Source organism: Talpa occidentalis, unplaced genomic scaffold (assembly GCF_014898055.3).
Source record: "Talpa occidentalis isolate TD23 unplaced genomic scaffold, MPIMG_talOcc4v2.1 talOcc4.15, whole genome shotgun sequence".
In the NCBI taxonomy this organism is placed as follows: Eukaryota; Metazoa; Chordata; class Mammalia; order Eulipotyphla; family Talpidae; genus Talpa; species Talpa occidentalis.
Genome location: NW_023601543.1, coordinates 81,895,068 through 81,922,300, shown reverse-complemented (window position 1 = coordinate 81,922,300; position 27,233 = coordinate 81,895,068). Strand labels below are relative to the sequence as shown.

Sequence of the window (27,233 nt, the reverse complement as noted above, 5' to 3'; positions counted from 1 at the left end):
ACTCGGTGGTAGTTGTTTCTTCCTTCTCAAATGTCCTAGTGTTGGCAGGCAACACTTCCTGTCTGTGGTTAATGGGTGCGAGCCTTCGCCACACGGAAGCTGTGATTTGCTGCCTGTCTGGCAGTAGTTTGCAAATCAGCCTGGCCTGCCCGTGTGGCACCAATGGCTCTTGGGGATGGTGGGGGCCTCCGCTTGATCTGATACGCCTTTGATCACCTGCTGAAATTGACAAAGCAGAAAAGCCAAGTGCGTCGAGGTTTTAAAAGCGGCATTTATTGATTGAAAATAAATGTGTAGATAAGCTCTCAGTAGCATGGAATCCACATTATTTTTTAATGAGCTTGAAGAAGTACATGGATACTCCCCTTAAATCCTCTGCCATTTATCTTGTGTGTGCTTTTAACAACCACCACAAATGGAGGTGAGTTTTCAACATTTTACTGAAAAAAATGAAAAATTCTTCCTTGGGCAGCTCTCCAGTTTGACAAACTTTTGGGAAGAGATGGATTAAAAACACACTACAGTGGTGTATGTGGAACATTTATTACACTCATTGGCGATGTGGTAAGACAGTGCACGTGGCCTGAATATTGGTCACAATCACAACAAAGCTTAATCGAGCCCAGCAAACACAAATGAAGGTGTAAACTGTGAAGACGTTTACAACGCAGGTGTAAAAAAGTGACACCGGAACAACTGTATAGCTTTAAAAAATAGAGAAGCCTGCTGATACCCTTTTGCCTCGCTCAGCTCACTTTTCTGACAGGCGGTGTCTGTCTCTATCTTTCTAAGACCTTTCTAACCAGGCAGTGCCGCGGAAGGGAAGGAAGCTGCCCTCCAGTTTGTAGCACTTCTAAGTGGAGGGAAGCAACAGGGGAGCAAAATAAATATGACTGTCTGTAACCGGTACCCCAGAAGGAGTATCCGTGCTTTAAACAATGACTTCAACACTTTGTGAAGAGTAACACATTTTCCATAAGAGGCTGTTATGAAGGATTCCTGAAAAAAAAAAAAAAATCACAATTTCCTCCTTATTTTGGGACACCCAAAACAGTCCAGGTGAGTGAGTCAATGATTGTGACCACAGAAAACTTTCCCAGGTGTCAAGTGTGCCTTGGTCTTAAAAACAATGAGCTCTCTACTATGAAATAGTTGCTCTCTGTTCGTCATCCCAGGTTCAGAATGGCTAAGAAATCATTTGTAGTGTAGAACAGCATCATTCCAATTTAGTCATTTGTGTATTTCCTTTGTTTTAAGGTGTGTAGTTTCCAATAAGTGTCTTTGGTATGATTTTTTGGTAAGTTTTAACAGTTAAATTTTATTCATTTGATGTATGTGACATGTCAACTCCCTTTATTCTCACATAGAATGAAGTAACGAGTCTTTGGTTTTATAAAACCAAGTTTCACATTAGAATTTAACGGTTTCCTTTGCCAAAGACAGTGATTTCGTTAAGTGTGTATTACCAGGTTGTGTCATTTTCATAGATACATTGGTCAGATTAAGAGAAGCAAACCTGTAAACTTTAAAAGTATCCAAAAAGGGTATCTTTTTCTGTATCATTCTAATTCAGACTGAAGTCCCTTAAGTTATCACTTAACTAATCAAAATTCCCTTTAAAAAAAATTTTTGTGTAGGCCTGAATGAAGCAGCTTAGCAAAACAGTAATACTGACAAGACGCCATCTTACACCATTAGCTAACATGGACATGAAGGCAGTGACCATCTACAGTGTGAAATGCCACAGGAAGTCATCAACAAGGGAGGAGTTATGTCAGTCCAATTTCTTCAAGAACACTACGTGGGGTTTCAGCTTCCTGTGGAGGAAAACGTGAGACTCTGGTAAGCAGATCCCGCGAGGCTTGAGAATGTGATATTGACACAAGGGAAGTGCAAGTTTCAGAGAAGCAAGGGGTGCATTCCACTACGGAGCTGGTGGTTATTTAGGGTTTTGTGCCCCCAAACATCAGAGACCACAGAAGGGTGTTTTCAGCATGCATTAAGTACCTCACAGATTACCGACCCACGTGCTGGGCACCTGTGCTGTAACACAAAAAGCTGCCAAGCTACTGCAGACCCGAATTGTCTACAGCAAAGTTATCTCCGCTAAAATTCAAAACCTCCCCCAAATAAAAAGCAAGGGAACCCTATGTTGTCCCAATTCTTCACTTAATTTTGTTTTCCGTGCTTTATTTTTGGTTTGTGTGGCACATGGACTTAGAGAGATATCTTCCTCCCGGGGCTTTCCTCCACTTCCCCGGGACAACCAACAGCCACGGTGGAGGAAATGTAAGAATGCTCTGGAATGAAAGAGCATTTTTGTCCTGTGTAAACGCCAATTCTTTTTAAATGTGAAGGAAGACAAAGCAGGCATATCAAGGAAAATGTTTAAAAATTTTAGAGTGGCTGCTTTGCTTATCACAAAATAAAGCTCAAATTTCCGGTGTTACCCAACAACTTTGTAGTTAAAAGGCATATTACTTATGAATGGAGGGAAATGATGATGGAATGGAAACTTGTTTGGAATCTGGTTCGAACAAAATGATTATTAAAAAATGCATTTTTCAGAAAATTAAGAGTAACTGAACTAAAAATATTAAGAATTACTGTTCATTTTTAGTATCCAATAACAACTTACTTTTGCATCCTAATTGTGGTACAGCACAAAACAAGAAAAAGAAAGAACACATTAAACCATCGATCCAGACAACATTAGATTAATTGTATGTAAGGTACTACATGAAGTAACTTGAAGTAAATTAAACTCCATGGTCTGTTTCTTTATTTGGAAAACAAGAATCATAGTACTTACCTTCCTATGTTGAGATTGAGATTAGCCTCAGTGCCTGACTTATATAAAAAGTGCTCAAAAATGTTAGTTGATATTGTTATACAATCACAATCTAGATGAAGGTATTTAGCAGTTAGTACTAGATGCAGTACTAGACACTGACTCTATAGACAGAGTTCATGGGATGACATTTTAGTATTGTCTGTATACTCATGAAGAATGGGAAATTAGTTTCGGTGAAAAAAGCTGTTTCTTACAGGCAGCCTAATTCATGAAGTTTCTTGTCCCCCCCCACCCCCCATGAACCTCCATCTAATGGGGCTACAGACCGAAACCTATATGGAAGATAAAAAACATTAATCACCACCACAAGATTACAATCAGCCAAATACAGAATGGAGGAAATTCTATAGCACACGTGTCTCAGTTAAAAAAAAAGGGCAGGAGGGCATAAAGCCAGAGTTGTTCCAGATTAAGAGACTTAAGGGACAACTACTGGATACCAAGTGAGTCTTGCTTGATAATCCGTTTCTAAGAGATGATAAAAATGTATTTTTTGGACAACTCGGGAAAATGGAACCAGGAATAAGCTATTAGGAATTATCGTTAATTTTGGGGGTGTGGTACTTATCTCCTGTGGCTGCATGTATTCAAGTATTAAAGATAAGATGGTAGGATAGCTAGGGCTTGGCCTAAAACACTGAGGGAAAAATGAGGGAAGCCCATGACGTCAGTGCAGTAACAAGCACCGAGGTGATGGCTGTGGCGGCCGAGTGACGCAAACACGAGGTTCTGACGCCCTCCTACCCGCATTTCTGGGAGTTTTCATTGATGAATGTTTTAAAAGAGTCTAATGGAAATGATGCAATAGTCCCCCAAATGATATAAGTCAACCTTATTTATGTTTAGTCTTAAACATTGAATACACTGAAATAATGTCATCTGGATCACAAACACATTAAAGGAAAAAAAATTAATCATTTCTATTTAATGTTTTCAGAAAGTTATACCACCTTTAATGTATTTATTAAAGGACACCGGCAGTGAATTCTATCCAGGGAACATCCTTAGCTTACCCATGCAAAATGCCCCCCCATTCTCTTCCCTGGAGCTGGTCGGATTTCCCCCATGTGTCCACTGTTTGCAATCTCATATAGCATTTCTTCAAGAGAATCATGTTGCTTATCGAATATGCATTATTTAAAATATCCTTTCTAAAGGCCTAGTTTCAAAGAGCCATTTACACATTTTATTCCTTTGAGATATGTATAAATAGTACATTAGATTTTATCAAGTGTTTATACTAGAAAATGTAATCTTCACATGTTCCCCTTAAAAGTGCAGCTCAAAATTACCCAGAAAAACTACTGTCTAAGGTAAGTCAAATTCGTGGACAGTGAAAGTAGAATGGTTGTTAGTTATCAAGGGCTGGGGGAGGGGAACGGACAGTTGTTTCATGGGTACAGAGTTTGAGTTTTGTAAGATGGAAAACTTCTGGAGATGGTTGCACAACAATGCGAATGTACTTAACACTACTGAGTCAGGCACTTAAAAATGGTCAAGCTCATGAATTGTTATGTTTTTGTACCATGAGTTTTAAAGATTACCTGGAAAAACTAAAATATAAAATATATTATCAACAGGGATGGAGAAGAAAAAAAGTCATTCACATGAGACAAAGTACATGCAATACTTTTATTTTAGACATGCAAGGATAGCTCTTTCAGAATATTTAAAGCAAGCAGCTGTATACAGATAACAAAAGAAGCAACATCTTGTTACAGCACACAGCATCCAAAGCAAACAGGCATGAGACAATGCATATTTATGCAGCGTCAAAACCAGATGAGTAACATTGCAGGGCAGTGGGAAAAAATGGAAATGAAAGGCCAGTGTTTCCCAGCGCTTTCTACGTGTGATTCTAAATTTTGTATTTGGTAGGCCATCCTGGTGCTTTAAATGAACGCAGTCCCTGAGCATGGTAAGAATGGAAATAACGGACCTGCATACCTGTCCAGTGTGCGTCGTCAATAGGTCTTTCAGTGGCAAACCAATGTGAGCATCTTTTGAATTTATTGTTTGATAACTTACTAAACTTAGGCTTCAAACTCTTTAGATATAAATATTAGTTATTTGGTACTTTTCCTTTTATAATAAAATATGTTGCATGTTTTATTAAGAGTATACACAATAATGATCAACAGTAGTGGTTTTAATATTTAGAAATATAAAACTACAGTTAACAATTTAATAAGTATTTAAATGAAGGCTTAATATATTATAAAACAAGAACTACTAAAAATAGGTATTTAAATTTTAACTATATAAGTAAACCCAAAATTAATGCTTTGAAGGGGGTTTACTTTCCACGGAACTGATGACACTGCATCAGAGACTTTGGACAGTTTTCTGATGATTCCTGAAGGGACTGATTGTTCTAGCTAGCACAAAGGTGATTCCATGAATGTGGCATTACACATTTCTTAAAACCTGTGCTTTACTTTCAATATTATATACTAATACAGATTTTTACTTTCTTGTATTATTTCCAAATATACTTTTATGTGATACATTAGAACACATTAGCTCATTCGTTCATATAGACGGTGTAATATAATCACATAAATATAGTTTCATTTCTTTCAACATTTTCAGACCAAAGCACACTGTGTATCATGGCACTGTGTATTTCAATCTAGTGTTTCACTTTATCTTCTTTGGTAAACATTTGAAAGATTACTAGGTTTTTCCTCTTGGAGGATTAATCACAGGTGGTTCAAAAATGGTGACATGTATGTGGCTTAAGATAAAATTACTCTAAACATTCAAGGGTCATATTTTTTCAAGAAGAAATTCAATCAGTTGTGAGCAGGAATAAGCTACATCAAGAACACATATAGAATGAAAATAAAACCCAAGAAAGACGTGCGAGCAAGGACAAAAATACAGTTGTAAAGGTATTGGTTCTAAAATGTTCTATTATTATACGAGATAATATGAGTCACCAAGCTGAGGATATTTTCTTTCATAAGCATATCAGCTTTCTAGTTCCTCTGTGAAATGCGGCATACACGATGAGCAGTCACTTAGTACACAGGCACATTAAAATATTCATGACGTGGCTGCGAGAGAAATGCATATATTCTTACACACAGCATGTGGACTCACAATCAGACTTCTAGAATCTTTAGTTGACAGTAAAGAAAACTGAAACTCAAGTTGTCTGTTTTTATTCTTTGGTTCATGAATGAATATTTAACTTCTAGACAGTGCCCAGGAGTTCAGCTTCATCTTTTATGATTTTACTGTATATAATGACCACTAAATGAGGACCCACAGCTACAGAATCCTAAAGCAATGTGCTTACTAATCACGCACTGAGAAGGTTTTCAGTGAAGTCATCTGATGGTTACTGACTTAACTGAAAGCTCAAGTTCCCTCTCACCAGTGTTTAAATTCGTCAGGTTTTTGTTAGACAAAGTAAAGGGATTAATCCCTGAATAAAACCCATCACCTTCTAAGGTGACATATACTCTTTTTCAGAGATCCTGAAGGAAAATCTTCCCCAAGAAAAGATGGAAAAGCAGTCACCCATTAGGTAAAAGTTTCAAGAGTTTACTTAGCCTAAAAAAATCCCAAAGATTATGCCTTTGAGACTAAGGGTTATTTATTACTTTTTAAGAAAAGTTCAAGATAGATTTTAAAGAACTCTCCAAAAAATAGTTGTTTAATGGCTCTACAAAAGTGTTTCTCACATCAAGAAGGTAACCTGAGGTTTTAAGCTGACCGTGGGTGTCCAGAGACGGATTTCTAGGGACTCCAAGAACCTCCTGAAAGTATGAGTGAAATAATGGACAGACTTTCTTGAGAAGAGGGCCAGGGCCCTTCACACTCTCTAAGGGCTTACGCCCCTGCCAGAAGGCTTGGGACTCAAAAAAATTTAAAAAAAAATTTAAACTGTTTAGTTGAATGCTTTTAAAATACCCTCATTTTAATATTTATTCACCTTGGCACTTTGAAATGTCAGGCTACAAAGTCATGTAAACTTCTAATAAAATATGTAACAGTTCCCTTATACTTATGTAACCATTAAGTACAAAAGTACCAAGAAAAAAAAAAGCCTGTTCAATTTTAATCCTCAGATAATTCCTAAACAATTTAAAGAAATAATTGCCCTTTTCCCCCCACTCAAATAGATTATAGTGAAAGGAAGCAAGTTAAAATATTATTAATAATAAATGCCCAAATGCTTCACTTTCTGATGGTAGCTCTTATTTTCATATGGGAATTCTATTTCTGTATCAATGGCATTAGTGTTTCACAGTATTTAATTAAGCATTTTTGTCAATGAATCTATTTTAATATTCTCTTGTGTAAAAAAAAATAAATAAATTACAATCCCCAATGATGGATCATTATCAGAGCAAAATTCCCTATGAAAATATCAGCTAAATGAGATAATTGGGACCATCCCTTGGGATTTAATGTAATAAGACTTTACAGGTAATGCTAAAATATAAAAAACAAACTTGACAAACTTAGACTTATAAACCAAACATATAAATCCTACTACATTGTGATGCATGTGAGTACTCCAGCACGTATTCTAGTATGCTTTCTTACACCCAATGAAACTCTTGCTGTGACAGATAGTTTCTGTTTTCTGGAGAGAGAACAAGAAAAGTTTAAGTCTATCAAAAAACCTTCCACCTAAGTAATACCAGTTCTTTGAGCCTTACATTCTACTTTTTAACCTTTTAGTTTTCTCAGTCTTATATCACACTGTATAACCAACCATTGAAAGCTTATCCCCATTAAAAGAAAAGAGCAAGGCAGTTACCCAAAAGGGGTGATTCTTCCCCAGAGGAGACTTCTTATGAAAGACAACAAACAACTTGATACAAACCATTCACATGAGCCTGCCCAGGCATTTCTGACCTTGTACTACACCTCCAGGAAAGGAAAGGGCTGATGATAAGCAAAACTATTCTTTATACCAATGATCCTTATTGCTGAACTTAAAACAAGAAATAAGCATCCAGTTAGTGTAAAGAATACTATTCATGGGGAGAAAACCCTCTTCACTGGAGAAACATCCTTTAAGGAGAAAAGAAACCCTAAAATGCACAGATCTATATTTTTGTACCATTTAAAATTGCTGCAGCACATTTAAAGTAATTTCCCAGTTTCTATTGCTAAGGTATGAAAAAGTTCTGCTATAAATAAATGCCTTAATGACCTCTTAAGATTTAAGGTTGATTTTTATCTAAATGATATAGATGACCATAAGCAACTTATTTTTCTCATATACAAAGAAAATATTCTACTGTATTAAATATATCCTCTTGTCACCAATACATCTTATGAGTCATGGAAAATTACCTTAATTAAGACTGGGGGAGAGTAAAGTCTGTAGTAACACATACAGGGCCCTGGGCAGAACCAGAGCTACTATCGTTACTACCCAGTACACCAAGTTTCTTCATATGCTAAAATGCCAGTGATTTCAATTATGTGGAAGACAAGACCAGAACGAAAATAGTGAGAACAAAATTTTAATCCTGTCATATTACACAAATACAAGTCACAAGATGCCTTTAGTATAGATTCTTTAGACTTCTTTTTTTTTGGTAAGTAGATCACACATTACTACTTTCAATCTGAACTGGGCCTCCAACCCCAGACAATCCTTCTGCTCATCATCCATTGGCTCGTCATTAAGTCTATGTGAAACCCTGATCATTTTTATCAAGTTTCCTACTTCTTCCCATTCTCCTCAGGCCCCAGTAGTTTCTCAAGGTCAAGAAAATAACTTTGGGCCTCCCTGTGGCACAAGGGTTAAGACGCAACCTATGAAGATATCTGCCACTCCAGCACCAGTTCGATCCCCAGCTGGCGAGGGAGCAACCCACATGGCGCAGCAGACCTCTCCTGTCTCGCCCGCTGCTCCCCTCAGCAGTGTATTTCAGTGAGTCTGCCGGTTCTGTTCCCTGCTCTGTCTCTGGTGAATCCTCTCACCCCCTGCACCTCTGGCCTGTACCCCAGCTCTTGTATGCATAAATAAGTAAATCTTAAAAAAACAAAACTTTCTCAATTTCCCTTATTTTTTTAACTCATAAGGAAAAAAAAACCTACTGCTTTATCTCGATCATCTTCTCATAACAAAGGACTGCCCAAGCCCAATGCTTTTGACTCCATTCCCATTCTCCCTCCCAGTATACCTCCCCCTTTATTCTATCCTGTGTTTCATAATCTCTGCATTAGCACGTACATTCAACTTTCCTCCCGAGAAGAGTGATATTTTTCTTAATCCCCTACACAAAGGACTTGATGTAGTGGGAAGCGAAGAATGACAAATACAGCAGCGAGAAATGAAGTTGCACCTGTCTTCAAAACCACCTCCTTCCGAAGAAAAGACAAACACAACTACCTTAAAAACCCCCAGATATTCATCACACCAGGCTGATGACTCAAGTGAAATGAGCTGGGAAAATGTAACGAAAACGGTTAAGCTAGCAATGATCTGAAGGCTTAAGTCTTGTGGAGACAAGAGGTACTTAAGTAAATTTAAAATATTGGATCCAAAATTAAAAATCTCATCTCCTGATTTTCTCTTTCTAATACCCAATGCGGTAAGAGAAAATAATCTACATTCAATGAAAAATAAATGTAAGTATAATTTGAAGTTATTGCTCCACTCCAGCTTTTCTTATAAATGGACTTCACTTGTTCCTCGTACTACAGAGTAGTGCCCTTTCTCTTTTGTGTTCTAGAATACAACAGTTCTTTTTACTGTCCCTCACTGAACTCTGTAGCCACTGTGGAACCCTATTCTATCTGTTAAAGACTGAAGAGCTGGACAGTATCCAAATTCATTCAGATCTACATTTAATAATGAATGAAAAGAGAAAAACTGAAAGCACTTAACAGGGCACCTTTCAAATGACGGGACTCTTGGTGTCAGTCCTATTTCATGAGCAAGCGGAGGCACCAGGAGAGTACAGTGCTTGTGTCTCCCGCTAACTTAGCAGGGAACGGCAAGAGTAATATGGTCGCTCCAGCTGGTTAGTGTCTAAAATGGCCAAGAGCACACGACTGCTTCACTTTACATGCTACAACCTTATTTTTACTCTAGTTTTACCTTCTGGAGCAACACAATGTATACTTTTTCTTTCACACCGTGTTTTTCATTAAAAAAAATCTATCATACTGCAGGGTAGGTAAAATGTCAGGCTTTTCTGCCCTCCCGCCATTAGGCTGGATGACGGAACCCTGCGGTCCTGAGTGCATGCCTGATGGCGGGCCCCTGGAGTGGGGTGTGGGCCTATGTAGATGGGATTCACCTGGGCTCATACCGCGCTTATAAGGGCAGCGTCATGGGGACGCCAGCAGAAGCAGAACCACGAGCAGTACTACCAGAGAGAGACGAGCCACGAGAAGAGAAGCAGGAGAAGCAGAAGCAGAACCACAACCACAACCACAAGAGAGCAGAGAAGCAGAGACCACCAGAGAAGGCCAGAGAGCCCAGACAGAGTGAAGACTTGTTGGGGGCTGGGAGGCCTGCCAGCCTCCCGGCCCCCCCCCAGCCCCCCAGCCTGCTGTGTACCTGGTAAATCCCAATAAGAGCCTGAAAAGCCACCGAGGGCTCCAGGACTCTCTCCTCCTTACCCCGTCTGCTGGGATCATGTCGTCCTGCCGCTACACATACTAATTGCAGGCTTCTTTCACACTTCTAGAAAAGGGGAGGAGAGCTGACTTTTCCAAAGCTAATACTGGTTATGTCGATGTCCTGCTCCTAGATCTTTTCTCATTTCATATATCATTACATAGAAATCTATCTCACTTCCTTTACAGCCAGATAATGGTTTCGTGTATGGTTGTACTGAAATTCTCTTAATTTATTTCCCATTGATAGACATTTGGGGAAGTTCAATGGCTCAATATTTTACATTACTGTGTCTTGGTGTATTTGTATCTCTGTTGGATAAAATTCCTTGAAGTATAACTGATGGGTCAAACGGTGTGTATATTAACTATTAACAGATGCCACCAAACTAATCCTCCAAAATGGAATACAAGTTTAAGAGCTCATGAGCAGCAAACAACAGCGTTTCTCATCTTTGCCAAGAACAAACAAAAAGATCTGATTGATATTTTAATTTCCATTCCCTTAATTTGTTTTATTTCTTCCATCTGTAAATTATTCATATCAACTGCTGTCTTTTTCTGTTCTGCTGTTGATCTGTTTTTCTTATATGTGTCTTTAAAATGATGGGGATAACTACATCTTGCAAACCCGCCTCTAAAACCTGTTAGTGATGAAATACTAAGAATATGTTTACTTAGCAAATATGTTTAGTCTGTAAGGAAATAGTTTTATAGCCTATTGTAGGCTTTTCCGCCCTCCTGCCATTAGATGAAATGCATGCCTGATGGCGGACACCTGGAGTAGGGTGTGGGCATGCATAGGTGGACGCACCTGAGCCAAGAGACTGGGCATATAAGGCCAGACGCCGGAGGAAACGGAACCACCAGAGGGGGAACAAGCCAGAGAACGCTGGAGAGCCCAGAAAGAGTGAAGATTCACTGGGGGCTAGGAGGCTGCCAGCCTTCTGCCCCCGCCCCCTGCCTGCCATGTTCAGTAAAAGCCTGAAAAGGGCACCGAGCACCCCAGGACTCTCCCCTTCACCCATCTGCAGAGGATCATAGAAAACCTGCTCCACCCTTCCTGCCGCGACGCCTATTCTAAGGTAACTAAACTGTATTTGCCTGATCTACATGGAGCACTTGAAATGCCCTAAATTTAATCAGGGTTTTCCAAACATGAAAGATTTCTCGGAGTCACTGAATTTCAAATATTCAAATGCTAAATATCTTTACTAAGTAAATTCTTTAAGAGGGTACAAGAGAATAACAAAAAAATCTAAATATGGCAAATTCTGGTCATTCAAGCTAGTCCTTTAAGAAATTACCAAATCTCTAAGGGGGATGGGAAAGTCAGCAGAAAATTCAAAAGTGTTTTGACTGCCTGCAGGGTGTATACGCAATTCTGTTTCCAGGTAAAAATTCAATTACTTTAATAGACATTAATGGATTTTGGTTGCTGTTAAGGAAATTAAATTACACAGTGACAGCCCACAAGTTTTTTGCTGTGAGTTAAAGTCAAGCAGAGACTGTCTCCCAAGTCCTGTAAGGTAACTGGTGAAAGAAGTGATTCTTACAGTCATTTACATGTTCTTAAGCACAGCTGTCCTTCCTTTACAATTAGGATTTTTTTTCTTTCCACCTTCAGCTCACTTTCAGCCAGTCACGTTCACTCTGGAGTACCTATTCCACTGAAAAGAGGCGGCAGTCTCCAGGTGCAAAATTAAACCAGGGATGCTCAACCTGGGCACGACTGACACTTGAGGCCAAATAGCTCCTTGCTCTGGGAGGGCTGTCTTGAGCACTCCAGGCTATTTATCAGAGTCCCCCATCTTTAGGTGCCAGTAGCACACCCATTACCAGTGTGTCAATCAAAAACATGTCCAAGCATTGCACAATGTTGCCCAAGGAGGCACGACTGCTCTACTAGCACCCCAGCTGAGAACCAGAGTTAATCTAATTTGCAGTTGATTAGTGGCTAAGAGTAATGTTCTAGTGTGCTTACCTGGGTTTGCTAATTTTTCTGTAATGGGAATTTTTATTTAATAAAAAGAGGCAACAGAGGAAACAAAATAAAAGTGTCAATAGGGGAAAAGAGAACTCAAACCCTGAAAATTTTCAGAAAGCAATTTTTAAAGGAGGAAAAAAAAAAAAACACCAGCAACAGCTAGGAACTTGCTCTTTGCAGGCCCTGATCCTAGCACCCATGCAACCAATTCGGTAGTTCAGGATCAGAGGTGAAAAAAAGAATAGGATAGAAAATGTGAGAATACAAAACAAAAATTAATAAAAAATAACTTTTGGTTTATAGATGTAACTATTGTGATATTAAAAAGTATTTATTACTATGAATTCTAGTCAAATATTGTTGAATATCAATTTACAGTTACTGAATATTCTAATTTATCCCAACTTTTCATTATTAAATAGTCCAGTGTAGCAAGAGCTGGCTCAAAACGTGTTGAAATCAAAGAGCATGGGAAGAAACCCTCAAAATTCTGAAAAGCTGTCAAATAAAAAGAGCTCAAAAACAAACATTTAGCAAAATGACTGTTATAACCTGAAAACCAGTGACCAAGGACATTGGTCAAACTGATTAATAAATACGAAGTAAAAGGTAGATTTGTTCTATATTTGCCGTCTGTAGTTTCCATTTCAAACATTAATATAAACAAACCTCACTTATCCAGAATTTGGCCCAGCAGACCCCAATCAAGTTTTCCTTAAAAAAAATGAAAATATGCTGGCATATAAGATTACAGCCTTATCTTTTAACCAATTTAAAAGAAAAAGATTTAGGCTATAAAGGTTTTAACATCAACAGTGGTAATTACAAATTACAGTGTACAAAAATACAAAGTATTACAGGAGTTTGTCTTATTAAAGCAAATCCTAAGAGGATTTATATCAAAATGACTTCTGCTGATAAATATTGTTTTAAAACAACGTGTAAGATACTCTTGAGTTTGACTAGTAAGCCCAAATATTCTTAACAGCAATAGCTTGTTAAAACTTACTAAAAAGCATGTTATTAAGTATTTCAAAGGTATGCTTATTTAAAATAATTTTAAGTTAAAGATTCATTTTTCTAAATCTCCTTTTCTCCTAAGATTCTTACCTTTCCATTTTTATGCAGTCCAATAGATTTACTAATTATTACTCCCACGTAGATGTTGCAAAGTGCTAAGATATTATCATGCAGCCCCAGCACTAAAACAAATCAATTTTAGCAGAGCTAATTCTCCGTAGAGCACCCCTTTCCAGATGGGGGAGATTAACAACTGTAAATCCAGTAAATCTAGTAATAAAGTAGATCATCTCAAAGTAGAAGCAAATTCGTGAGTATAATGCTTGCTTTTGGTACCTCACTTACTTTTCATTTCTCAGATGACTTTAGTGAGAAACAATACCAACAGCAAACAAAGCTCAAAAGGAAATCCCCCACAAATTTCAAAATGATGCTGTTAGTATAAAAAGAAAGGCTGACACATCTCCAAGCACTGATCCACGCCATCATGCATCTGCTGCTGAAGGTTAAAGCCCAACGCCCAGTATTGAACTATTTGATCTTCACAAATCAAGCAAGGACTTGAAATCATCTCACGTGCAACAGTCTTTACATAACATCCCACTTTATCCATGCCACAAAAACGGTAAATTTAGTAGTTACCAATAAATAAGTTGGGGTTCAAAGGGACTAAAGCCTTAGACTGAGCTTTATCATAAGATATCCTCAGACAAACCTCCCCATTCTTCATTCTGGCTCTATAAAAATTAAGGAGCAGAGAAAAACTGTAAGTGCCTGATTGTACAAAGCAAATGCACCCTGTATTTCCTTTGTCATTATATATGTACATTTATAAAATCCAACTGAGCCCCCTTCCCCAAGAATCTAGCTTAAAGTATTTAATTGATGGAGGGGAATGTTCGAAGTATTGGAAAAAATGTCAATTTAGTAATCTCAGCATATTGCACTTTAATAATTTCAGAATCAAGTACCAGTGGCAGGTTAAGAAAACCTGTTTTAAATGCCAACAGTCAAATATTAAAAATTAGGTAATGGACAAATTTTTCTGGGCTTTGCCCCCAAATCTAATTATGGATTTACACAACCAAATACCAAAAGGAATAAACATAGGTGTCTACAAACGTCAAAACCAAGTAATTAAGCTAAGTAAAAAATATTTAACCGTAATGTCTGATATTTTAGCATTTTTTTCTAATACAGGTTTATGTTATGTTCTCAGTACTGTCTGTAATATGCTAATAGAAAACCTACTTCATCCACTGACTGCCATTTGCCTATAAAATGAAAGATGTCTCTGTGCGAACTACCTGATGTTTACACACAATGGATAAAATGGAAAATTTAAAAAGTTTTTCTGAAGAAAAACACTCAAGGATAGACATATACATTTTACAATTTAAAAGAAGTGAAATCAAAGTCATTTTGTGGTTTGCATATCTTTAAGTCAACATTTTTTTCATTATAAATTTAGTCATCTTTGATGCTTAGAAATAATTCAAGAAAAGACTTTACACCACGTAGAAAAACACAACCCATGAAAACCTAAAAGGTAAATAATCAAATAGTTGGAATTTCTAAAAATGTAAGGCTGTGTTTAGAGAGGTATGTCCAGTTATATTTACAATCTTGGAAGCAAAATCATTTCATGACTTAGATTAAGTCCATAATATACCCCAAATTATAAGACAAACGCTACTACAGATCCAAGTGTTTATGACAAATCCAACAAACGATTTGAAAGTATTATTGATATATCCAATTTTAAAATTCCAGTCACTGGTAATTTGGACAATGAAAATTCCCAGTCTGCAGAGTAAAAGATGGCATCTGTCTTAGGAAATCTACTCTGTCCAATACAGGAGAACTATGAATTTACTGGTTACTGAGAAGATAGAAGTTGGTATATAAAACAGAATGTTTAAATACATAAGACAATACATGAACAGGGAGGAACAGAGCACAGCAGTTAAGGTTTCACACAGCTCTGGAGTTTGGCAGATCTGAGTTTGGAATCCTGGTTTTGCCAATTACTAATTTTGTGAGACAAGCTTCAAGACCAGTCGCTGGACCCTCACTGAATCTCTACTTCATCTGGTAATAAAAGGCTCTCCTGGACCCTTTCTCAGGACTTTGAGGATTAGCACAGGATGCCTCACATTTAATCAGTCAATAAGCATTAGCTATCATCATAGTTCATTTTTGCTACTGTGGTGTCCAGACAAATACTAGCAGTTTGTGGAATGCTTTTTCTCCTCTTACTCCATCTTTTATAAACATAATATTAAAATATTTATGTGAACATAAATCATGTGCTAACAAATAAATGAATATATTTTAGAAAATACAGACTTTATTTAGCTTGGTTTCATAAAGGCCTTAACCTGCAATGTGTTATAATTCATTCTAGATTCAGAATGGGCCAACCACCTTCTGCCTCAAGATCTGAATGAAAAAAAATGGTCCGCCCAGACCACTGAATAAAAGACGTCTTAAGGTACTAATCATTTTGATTTATGTACAAAACAATGTTAGTCGTCAGTCACAAACAACAAGCAGGGCCAAAGTGCTCTTCTAAAGATAAGAATGGTAATTAACCATAGTCAACTTTTTTTAAACTAGGGTGAGGTGGGGTAAGGAGAATTTTACATGGGATCACAGACATCTTATGCTTCTCTCCCCATTTATACTTCCCCAATTAAAGAAAAGTATTACTTCAAAAAGGCAGACCTTGCTTCCTACTAAGATACTCCAACAAGGGAGATACATACTCACAAATAAATATGGACCTGAAATAACTTTTTAATCCATGAGTATACTAAAATATTCAATACATGCTGTAAGATAAATGCAGCAAAACTGCCATACAGCAATTTCCAAGTAGAGCTGAAAAAACATTCCAGGCACAAGGAGCTATCAGTGCCCTAAACAGAACTCCCCAGAAAAAACTATTAAAAGTCGAACTTCCATAACTTTAGAAATGTTTAAAAACAAATGTAACTAACCAGGAAATAATGAAGAACTTGGAGAAACTATTAGTTTGTGACAGAGCAGAATACAGTGATCAGGGGAAGGGACAAAGGAAAAAACCCCAATTCCTGATCCTAGGCTTTATGTAATTTTCAGAAAAGTTTGATTAGTCAACAGCAAAAGGAGGTGGTAGCTTTAAAACCAATTTTACAACAGTAGACCATGAAGTTGTGGCCAGCCTATGTGATGTTAAAAAAAAAAACAAAACTCCCCAGTGACATGTTTCATGTTTAATAATAAAGTGTAGCAAATGCACACGTGGAAAAGGGGCTACGCTCAGCTCACCACCGAACCGCGGGTGGCATCAGGGCTGTCAAAAAGACTTTGCTTTTGCAGGCTCCTGACCCACTGTTTGGTAGCTCCAGATCATGAAATATATTTAATATATGCATTTAATATATGCGTATTCCAGATGAAGCCACCCCAACGTCCAGCAATCCCCACAACTAACCCAGGCAGTCAGTTACTGATGCCGAGGGACTGCTGAGAGGGACTGCTCCCTCCTCTCCCTACAGAGGCCAGCCGTTAAAGTTATACCAGAGAAAAGGGTATTTACTCTTCTTAGTTCACATTTCCATTATAACAAAAATGCTAACAAAACTGAATTTAAAGCCTCCTTTAATAATTTAAAAAAAAGACAACTGCCTTAATGAAAATACACTGTATTTATGGGCCCTTCTCCCTCATGTTATAAATGTCCTGTTTGATAAAAACCAGTTATACTGCTAAAACATAACTCCATTTGGTACCTGAATTAAGGTGTCATTAAGTTTTTAGAAAAAGGTAGCCTTACCTATGAAATTTTAAACTTCAGAAATCGAAAGTACAGAAGCATCAAGTATACAGTTAACCCAGAACAACTATGGAGATTAGAAAGGGAGGGGGGTTGTTAATGGTTCTGGTGACATTGGACCTGGTGACAAAGACAAGAATGTTGTCATTTGACAGAACAAGGTTTGTTATTTAAGAAGAGCAAAGAGAAGTACAAATACTTTGCAGTTAGTTTGACTAACATAAAACTAGAAGGTTCTAAAATTATATCACTATCATTTGCTTGGCTACATTTACACTTACTGGACATGAGGTGAAAATATGAATGAATTTGGAATAAAAATGCCACAATCTCACAGTCAACTCCTGATTCTCCTCACTAATAAGCACAGGGATTAAGTAATTCAGAACAACAGATGGATAGTTCTCAAATCACCCTGACTTTGGATGAATCTTTTCCCTTCTTAAAGTAGTCTGCCCTCTCTGAGTTTAGACTCTTAAGTGTTTTGGGGGTCCAAAATTGGGCTGTCAATATGAGGTCTTAGTGACAGACCATCTCCAAGTGAACCATCCATCCAGAGATCACTGAGTTGACATGACTGACACTTATTCCAATCAGCCCACTGCACGTGGACACTACATGCCAAGCATGCTACAGAGTAATCGGTGACACGGGTAAGAATAAGGCAAGATGACTGAGACCGCCCCATCAAGAGTGAACCATGCTAGTGTCTAGTCAAGAGAACACCAACTAGCTTACCTCCTGCAGGAGATCGGCCTGCTCAATGGCTTTAAGCACATTTTTCTTGGATGTTTCCTGAACTTCTCCTCCCAAAAGAAACTCATCCAAAATAAAATAAGCCTTCTCAAAATTAAAGATGATATCAAGCTCACACACCTGAAAAGCAGAAATAAACAAGACATCTAGATGTAGTAGTTAAAATCGAGGAAGCAAAATAGGCCACTATCAGGTAGTAAATAAAATCTGACTAGAGCAAATCAATCTTAATTTGTTCTAAAAATGGCAACCTTGCTAACTAAGCATCCTAGATTTAGTCAGCTTAATTTTCAAATCTCAAACACAAGTAGGCATTGAAAACACAATGCTAAGTAATATCTGACTCTGCAAGTTCCCAACATGGTCAACTTAATTTTCTACTCATAAAAACTTATCTTCTTAAATCCATATGTTCTGAGCAATGTAATTATAACTGTTAACCCAATCTAAACCTATACTAAGCACTTCCAGACTATTAATGTTCGCAGTCACTCTCCTTTCTATTACACTACTTTAAACCCCACTCTTACCACCATAATTAAATGAGTAGGTCAAGCAATCCTGGCTATTAACTGACTAGGCACACTGACAAGAAACAGTTATTCCTTTCCCAAAGTTATTTTCAAATAGAATTCCCAAGACAATCAAATAATAAACCTGTTATAGAAAAGATTAAAAAAATACTATGGCATTCCATTTCATAAAAATACTACTACTCACACTGCCAAAGTACTTGTCAAGTAATTCCACGTAACGATGAATTATTTCCAAGGTAATTAGCTCATTGTCCTGGTCCTCAATAGCACAGCAAAAATACAGGCTAGCATATCTGTAACAAAAAAATGGATGTGAAAACATTTTACTCTATAATCATGTTTTCTGAATACATTTTCATATCCTATTGTGAAAGACACTATGCTTGCACAGTATTTTTCCTTTTACAACAGTACAGACTGTGTTTCTTCTAGAGTACAAAAGTAATAAATGCATAGAAGGGAAATTTTCAAAAGCATACACAAGCAAAAATAAAAACCCATCACACCATCTAAAGGAGTATGAATAATCTAAAACACGGCTGACCTAAGTTGTGAAGTTTACTAACAAAATACACTGCATGATTAATCCAAACAACAGGGAAAATAAATTCTCCAGTTGACATACTTATTGAATATACTGTTAATGTGATGTCAGTGTTTTAGAGTCTCACTGAAGTATAATATACTCACAGAGAATACAAGCCATAAATGTACAAGTCCATGAGTTTTCAAAGTGAGCTCACCCAGGGAGCAGCACCAAAAAAAAAAAAAAAGATATTCCTGAGTCCCCAAAGGCCCTCTCCTAACCTCTCCAGGTTACAGCCTCCCATCCCCCAGGGTAACTACTGTCTTGGGTTCTAAAGTACTTGTTTTCAAAAAGGAGGTTTTTAGGATTGGAGAGTGGGGGGCAAGAAAAGAGCAATAGCGCCAAGTTATTATAGAAGTTAGTGAAAGAACAGAGGAAACTGAGACTTGACCTCAGATTTTCAAGGTCTGCCTGTTGAACTGAACGTTGCTACCTCTGAACAAGGTCTAATGCTGGAAAACTCACACTGCGCTCCAGTGAGGACGCCGGACGCGGGGACTAGGTTATCCTTAACCCAAAGAAACCAGAACTTACTAACACACAGCCCCGCGGTTACAAAAGATGACTAAGTTGTTGGAGGAGAATTAAAAAAGAGTATTTCCAAATGGTTTAAGTACATTTAAGGGTTTTGGGAAAAAAAAATAAAAATCTAAGACATTCTAAACAAATCTCAGTAGAGACTGCGGTTTCCACTGGGGAGCACTGAAGTGACTGAGGAAACACACGGGCGACTACTGCTTTCACTACTACTGTTTGTGAAAGACACAAACACACCTGATTCCAGCTTTGGGAGTCAATGAGTGCCTGCTCTTCCGTATGAGAACAACTAGTATCTGTGTAACACTTAATTTCATTATCAGAAACATTTTTTCAGCTTACTGGATTTTTTTGTAATCCAGTGGCTCGTCGTTGATTGTAGGTTAAAATTTTTTTTAAGAAATTAAAAAGTAAAAAAAAAAAAAAAAAAAGGTCCAAGAATACAGGGTCTGCAGGGAGGCAGCTCTGGGACAAGAAAGGAGGAAAACTGGAAAACTCTGATCTGACCTTGCCCCCACGCCCATACCTACTGCACTGACACACACGCCCATACCCACCGCACTGACACACACACGCCCATACCCACTGCACTGACACACACACGCCCATACCCACTGCACTGACACCCCCCCACACACCCCTGCCACATCCATTCCACCCAACTCCTACGCTCAGTAAACCATTTAACATGGTGGGACTCCTACAGTCTCACAGAGGACATGTTCAAATCGTTCCTTTACCATCATGAAGGATACAGAGACGCCACCGCCACCGTCGTCGCGTCATCTCTCATTACAACACTGTTCTGTTTAAAAGGCAATGGAGAGGCCAACTTTCCGCCATCCCTAACCCATGCTCCCTGTAGAGAAGTTTGAATGGGGGGAGTGATACAAATGACACGTAAGATTCCCTGAAGGAAAAAAACTAAAGGCTAAAGGAACAGACATTAAAAGTAGTAGATAGAAACCTGATACAAGACAAGTGCTAAATAAAACATTACATAGAATTTAATAACAGGTTAGGCTAAAGTTCCTTTTCCTCTTTATGTTCAAGATTTCTTCAATGTTACTGCTTCTCACACTGCCTCTTTACTCACAAATGTACAGCACTTAAATAACAGCTAAAGGTCCTAAATTGTGCAAAGCATTCAGAAATATTAATTTAAGTATCAAGTGTCTAAGCACCAACCAGTATTTAAAAATCAAAACCAAAACCTGCAACGGTATCTTAGTGTTTGCTTTCACTCAGCAGGGACAAAGAAGCACCCAGCTAATGAACTCTTGGCTGCGGATGAACATATACTTATCAGGATTAGAAGGCACCTCTGACCAGAAAGCTTAGGAAAGAAAATCACAAGCATAATGAACAGTAGGTAAGACATCCACCCAGGCCTCACCGTGAAGGAGGCACGCGATGCTAGCTGAGGCTTTCTCTTGTTGCCCCTGTGATCCTCAGAGCAACCCTTTCGGGGAGACGTGGCCATTCCTTGCATTTCCCGGAGACCCAGCCTTCACTGGGGAACCTGCCCAGGGCCAGCCATGGGACTCCAGAGACCAAGGGTTATATTAAGGGCTAGAGCCAGGGACTGTATTGAATCAGGTATCCTGCTCCTGGCAAAACTTAAAACATTGTCAAAGCAATATTTTAAGAGCTCCGAAGAGAGAAAAAGAAATTGTTATACTGATTTAGTAAAAGATCACCAAGAGAACCTGAAGTGCACTCCCTATTTTTAGAACCAAACGGTTTTTAAAAATTCAATAATGAGCTCATTTTGTTCTCTTAGTGCATATTTGTAGTCTAAATCTGAAGTAAAATTAATAACAGACTAGTAAGAAGAAAGGTATGTTTGGTTATTTTTAGCAGAGTGGATTAAGGATTACTCTAATTACTGCTACTGAGAACATCTGAAAGTGCCTATTCTTATATTCAAAACACATGACTTCTTTGCAGTCAGCTAAATAGCAGCTGACCGTGGGTGACTGTAACTAAACTGTTCTCCATACCCACTGGTATGTCATTAAAAATTCTTAGTAAAGAAAATCAATATAGTAGTCTTTGACAAATTCTCAAGTTACCAATTTGGAGATGTATTTTTTAATTAATTTTAAGACTGTAATCCAGTGGCTCTTCCTAAAATGCTGCATGAAACAGGAATGAAAACAACACACACTATTCTGTCTTGAAGGGATCTGCAAAGAGCATTCATTTCGGAGATGAGGAAACAAAAGCAAAACGACTTCTTCAAAGTCATAACACCAGCTAGCGGCACAAAAGGAACAGAAGTCAGGTCTCCAGATTGTCCGTCTATTTTCCCAGCTATCCTGCCCGTCCCCAGTCCCACTCGCCCTTCCCAAGAGGAGAACTGTTGTGGAAAATGCTCCAATGAGGAATGTGGATGAGACAACTTGGGGAAGGAAGACATAAAGATCACTTGCTGACGTGAACAGCAAAAGTGTTAGTTTCGAATTTCTCAGAAGCTAAAATGTCTTCTCTTCCAGCTGGCCAAGGGAAAACGAGTCTGTTTACGTCAGCAAAAAGTATGTCCTAGAGTGCTATGCTAGATGAGGTTTGCAATTTGAAATTGGGGGGGGTGGGTGGGCTGTAGAAAAACTTTAATAATTCTAACCTGTATGTTTGAATTATATTTCAATAAAGTGTTGGTTTTTGCTTTTTCTTTGAAGTCCACCTTTTATTTGCAGGAACTTGATGTGAGGATCAGAGTCAAGTCAGATTACCCTCTTACAGCCTTTAAAAGAACAGTGGCGGCCCACCACGAGTGGGCTGGATGAATGCCTGAATGCGGGAGCAGGAACACTGACCAGCGCTATTTCCTTCAGTTTAACAGGCCTTTTCCTTCAGCTGCAGGAATCTTGATTCGAAGGATTGATTCCCTTGCTGGTATTTTCCTCCTCCACACGGGGGACTCCTTTCCCTATCTAGAAATAAGCTTAAGTCGCACACCTTTTTTTCACTGAGCCCCTGACTTCCTATGTCTACGGGTGGTTACCTCCTCTTTGGTCCTTCATAGCAAAGCTCCCCCAAATAGTCTACACTTGCTGTTTAAATGTCTCCACCTGTCACACTTCATCCTATTTCTTTGCAAGTTCTGTCTTTACTATCTCACCAAAAATGTTCAGACAAAGGGCATTTTAAGAAGTGCTCACTGTTTGCAGATTTTAATCTACTAGATTAAATCTGATAATAGTCTTAATAGATTAGATTTTAATGTAATCGATTCTTTTTTCAATTTAACTGAATTTTATGTGACACTTGGTAGCAGTGATCTTATTCTCGAAACACCCCTTCCCCGACATTCCTGTGTCTATACTATAGTTACTCCATTCCCCCTTGCCTGCTGCTCCAATGTTGGTGATCTAACAATGGAACACTTTATGCCTACTTTCCCCCAACTTCCATGTCTAAGCCCACCCCAAGAAAACTAGGGATCCCCAAATGGAAGAGGCATAAGCATCTCAAAGTCAACCTTCCTACTGGGTTACAGTTTACTCCGTCAGCTGAACAGAAATGTGAAATCACCCCATTCTTTCCCTGCTCTCCCCACCGCCAGCAGTCATCCAGTCTTCTAAAACGAACTTAGGTAAAGACTGCCTTCCCACTTGCTGAGGCCACAGCAGTGTTCAGGACCTCAGGCTCTCCTAACAGATCCTTCAGGGGTCAGTCCCAGCCCTCTTCCCCCACCCATTCTCCCAAGACAACTTTAAAGAAATGCAAATCTGTTGTTCCTTTTTTTTTTTTCCCCCCAATCAGTTTAAGAAATCTCTGACTTCACATCAAGGGTTTGAACCCCAGTCTGGGTGTCAGTCTCTAGCTATTGCAGATGACCTTAGACAAGTCACTTCTCCCAAATTCCCATCTGTCATAAAATTGAAGTTTGATCAACAGTGGTTTACAAATTCAGGCGCCATCTCCAATGCAGGGCATAGGGGCCAAGCCAGCAGGGATACAGGATTCCATTTCTGATTTCCCAAAAGTTTCTCCTATTCCACTCATTTCATTTAAGGTTCGATCCTTGGGCAACAAGTTTGTTTGTTTGTTTTTTTAAATCACCTGACTAGATTATTCTAAGATACCTTCTAGCTCCTAAAATGGTATGATTTTTCTCAACAAGTACTAAACCAAACACTGGATACAAGAATCACCCAAAGATGACCAAATCGTTTTAATGTAGAAAGGAGTCTATAGTATTGAAGTAATATCCATTACTCCTCTTCTATCTCCTTCACAAAAAGCTCCATCCATAGTTGGAGCAGAATAAAGGATTTCTCTTTAACCCATCTTGCAGCCCACATAGTTAGTTCCCTGCATATCCACCAGAAAAGGACTTTTTATATGCAGAAATGCTCTTAAATTCAGTAGCGGATTAGTAAAGGAACATAAATGGGCAAGGAAAATGTAACTATTTTTCGTTTAACCTGATTAGAACAATCTTGAGAAATTTATTTTTAGATATTAAAAGTTTTAGATATTAATAAAGATGGATAGCATTAAAAAAAGAGTTTAGTGTTCAAAGCCAACCTGAACCATTTTGCAACATCAAAATTAAAAAAATCTGTTCTTGGCAAAATTCTCAGATCTAATCACACCTCTACTACAGCAACAAGTATACTTCAAATTAATAAACACAGTACTAAGGAACAAATCCTGTCTATACAGTTTTAAACATCCATCTGACTGAAATGGTCCATGTATCCAAGGTGTTTATAAGTGACTAAGATTCTAATAGTAAGATGAAAGGCATGTCAAATATCAGTCATTACAGATTTGCTGGAGAAATGCTGGTCTAAATTCAGAGAATTACACAATTTGAAATACTGATCCTACATTCCCCTGCAAACAAATGAATTTATCAAATATTCCTTAAAAGATGATTAAGCATAATTGTCTTTGATTGTATAATTAATTTTTAAAATATTTCCTTGACTTCTATCACTTTAATCTGGGTAATCGATCAAAATAGCAGTTATTTTAAAAATGCAAAGCGTTAGTTTAAACCTGATTCATCTAAATCTTTATTAATCATTATTTATAAATGCATCTCTCAAAAATCTGCAATTTTTACATTACAAATGACCTAAGATTTGATTTTACTATTTTATCTTTCTGATAAATAAAAATTATACCTTTTGTAAACAATCTTCAAATCTCGCCACTCAAGAAAGCTGCACATTTTAGGTTTCCGGGCCAAAACGGTTTGAACGAGTTCTCTTGTGATCTTTTTCTTCTCTTTGTCTGACAGCGGGACATACCATTTCTGGAGTCGAAGCTTTCCTTGACGACTAAAAAGCAACATAAACTGCATCTGTTAAGACAAATGGAACCAACAGGATCAAGATTACAAGCCATACTTTGATTCAACAAAGTTAAGCTGAGGTGACACAGTTCATAGAGAAACTTTGGAGGGCAGGTGCAGAACAGGGATTAGTAGTCATCAATATCCATATGCCAGTTAAAATAGCAGGAAATTCTGGTAGAAAGGTCTTCCCACTAGATACAAATCTCCTTACCCAACCTAATTTCACTAAAGTTTGGAGAAGAGAGTGTAGGGGTCTAGGGAAGAAAAGCAAGTAATAATTTGGAGTGAAAATTTTGGAGAAAAAAGATAATTCTTGCAATTTAACTATATAGTCCACTTGTGTTACACGAATGTGTATGGACGAAAAGAGAATTGTTGACATCAGTGGTTCACGAAGAGTTGTTAAGACACAGATTACTATTTTTCAACTCCAGACTATTCTAGTTCCAGGCTGAATTACCTGATAACAGACTGGTACCATGTGGGATGCTTTCTTCAGTTTCTGCTTACATACTTAAAGCATAAGAGGTAAAAATACTATACCAATAGCAAAAATGCAGTTTTCTTAATAAAAGTCGGAATTTTAAGTATCTCTTCTCACTTTTTAAAATTTCAACATAAACATACACACAATAAGGTGAGTTAAATGTGGTATTTTAAAAGAGAATATACAGTTTTTAAAAGGCAAAATAAGTTACACACAGAGACATTATGCAAAATACTTCATTTAAAACAATAAAAACACAGCAACTAGATGGGGTGGATGCTGAATTCTAGTGTATTTTATATTTAAACTATTTAGTATATATTTATTTGGAACGTGCAACTCTGTTGGCCAGTCTACGTGTTTAATTTTTAGGGAAAGCTGCTTGCATGCAATTCAACTGGTCTTCTCAACTGCGAACAGATAAGCATGGCTTTGAGAAGGATAATTTAAAGGTAGAATTCAGGCAATTTTTTCCTGTGAACTATCTTAAGTTTGTTTAGTAGTCTTATTGCAAGCAAGATTCCTGACTGATTCTTAATATTCACCACACCATCTTGGATTTGAATAGGGGTGGAGGAATTTACACAGCCAATTTAGAATAGAACGGGCCCTAAATTTCGCTAAGGAATTATTGTCGCTTCTTGCAATTATCGAAAACGACATCAACAAGAGTTGGAAATTTAGGATGCGGCCATGTAACTTCATTCAAGTTAAAATTAATTGCCCTATTACGCCTCACTGAAAACGCTTCACTGGCACAAGATAAACGAACACTGTTCGGTGATGTCCAAGAGCCTCGCAGACCAGTGCTGGCGAGGGAGCGGCGTTCGGAGGGGAGAGCTCGCGAAGGCAGCACCCGACGCCGTTGAACGCGGAGCCGCGACCCCAAGTCGGCAAAGAACAGCCCGCATTCCGGGATCTCACACACCAGGGAGGGTGAGGGCTGGCTCTCGAGAGGCGTTTGCGCTCCAGGCGGTCGGGAGCGGGGTCCTGGGGGCCCCCCGCCCCCCAACACACACACTTTACAGGACGAACCAAGAAAGCAAGAATCGACTCTCTTGAAAACGAATTCTGTGCAAACGCGGGACGACACCGGCTCGCGAGGCGGACAATTCCCCCTGCCCTCTCGTCAGACACCGAAGCTCCGCTTTTGCCGCAAATCCCCGGGCACCTCGATTCCTCGAGATGGGTATTAAAAACAATGGCTCGGCCGCGGCGCGGGCTGGGGGCCAGCGTTCCTCGGTTCCTCGGTCCCGCCGTCCCCGCCGCCCCGCCGCCCCGCGGGGCCGCACTCGCCCGCCGCTCGAACCCGGCCGGGGTGACAGGCCGGGAGCCGGCAGACAATGGGCGCTGCCGCCGCGCCGGGGGCGCCCCGGGTCCTCGCCCCCCTCCGCCCCGCCAAACTTAGGGCGATCCCCGCCCCACAGGTGCCGCGGGGTCCCCGCCGCCCGGGGCGCCGCGCGGAGTGGCGAGAGGGGCGCGGACGCGGAGAGAAGTGAGTTGCGGGGCGCGGCGCCCCAGGGGCCGGCCGGCCGCGCGCGGGGTGGGGTCGTCGGGGGGCGCGTCCCACCCGCTCCCGGCTCCGCGTCCCCGGCGCCTCGGCGGCCCCCCCGGGACTTACGGCGGCCGCGGGCCGCGGGCGCGGCGGGGCTTGGCCGGGGCGGCGGCGGCGGCGGGGAAGCCCCTGTCGCCGAGCTCGGGCAGAGCAGCCGTGTTGCCGCGGGGAGGGAGCCG

The 27,233-nt window shown here is 39.2% G+C and overlaps 1 protein-coding gene and 1 long non-coding RNA gene across 5 annotated transcripts; one reads left to right on the top strand and one right to left on the bottom strand.

Annotated features, from left to right (window-relative positions):
- Positions 1-238: 238 nt before the first annotated feature.
- On the bottom strand, positions 239-27,233 carry AP1S2 (adaptor related protein complex 1 subunit sigma 2). 4 transcript variants are annotated; one of them, XM_037512670.2, is made up of 6 exons: positions 27,121-27,154; positions 24,840-25,018; positions 18,760-18,868; positions 18,022-18,159; positions 7,365-7,454; positions 5,877-5,913 (listed from the first exon to the last, which is right to left on the bottom strand). In XM_037512670.2, exons 2-5 carry the CDS (start codon positions 25,016-25,018, stop codon positions 7,398-7,400), a joined length of 483 nt encoding a protein of 160 aa, XP_037368567.1. In that variant the 5' UTR covers positions 27,121-27,154; the 3' UTR covers positions 5,877-5,913; positions 7,365-7,397. The 4 variants fall into 4 exon arrangements, with proteins under 4 accessions (XP_037368568.1, XP_037368569.1, XP_037368566.1 ...); XM_037512671.2 differs by lacking the exons at positions 5,877-5,913; positions 7,365-7,454 and adding an exon at positions 239-1,817; XM_037512672.2 differs by lacking the exon at positions 7,365-7,454 and having other exon boundaries at positions 1,824-5,913; positions 27,121-27,233.
- LOC119246312 (uncharacterized) lies at positions 11,283-22,278 on the top strand. The gene is made up of 4 exons (XR_005125487.2): positions 11,283-11,541; positions 15,871-15,957; positions 20,947-21,070; positions 21,884-22,278. It is a non-coding gene; the product is annotated as an uncharacterized LOC119246312 (long non-coding RNA).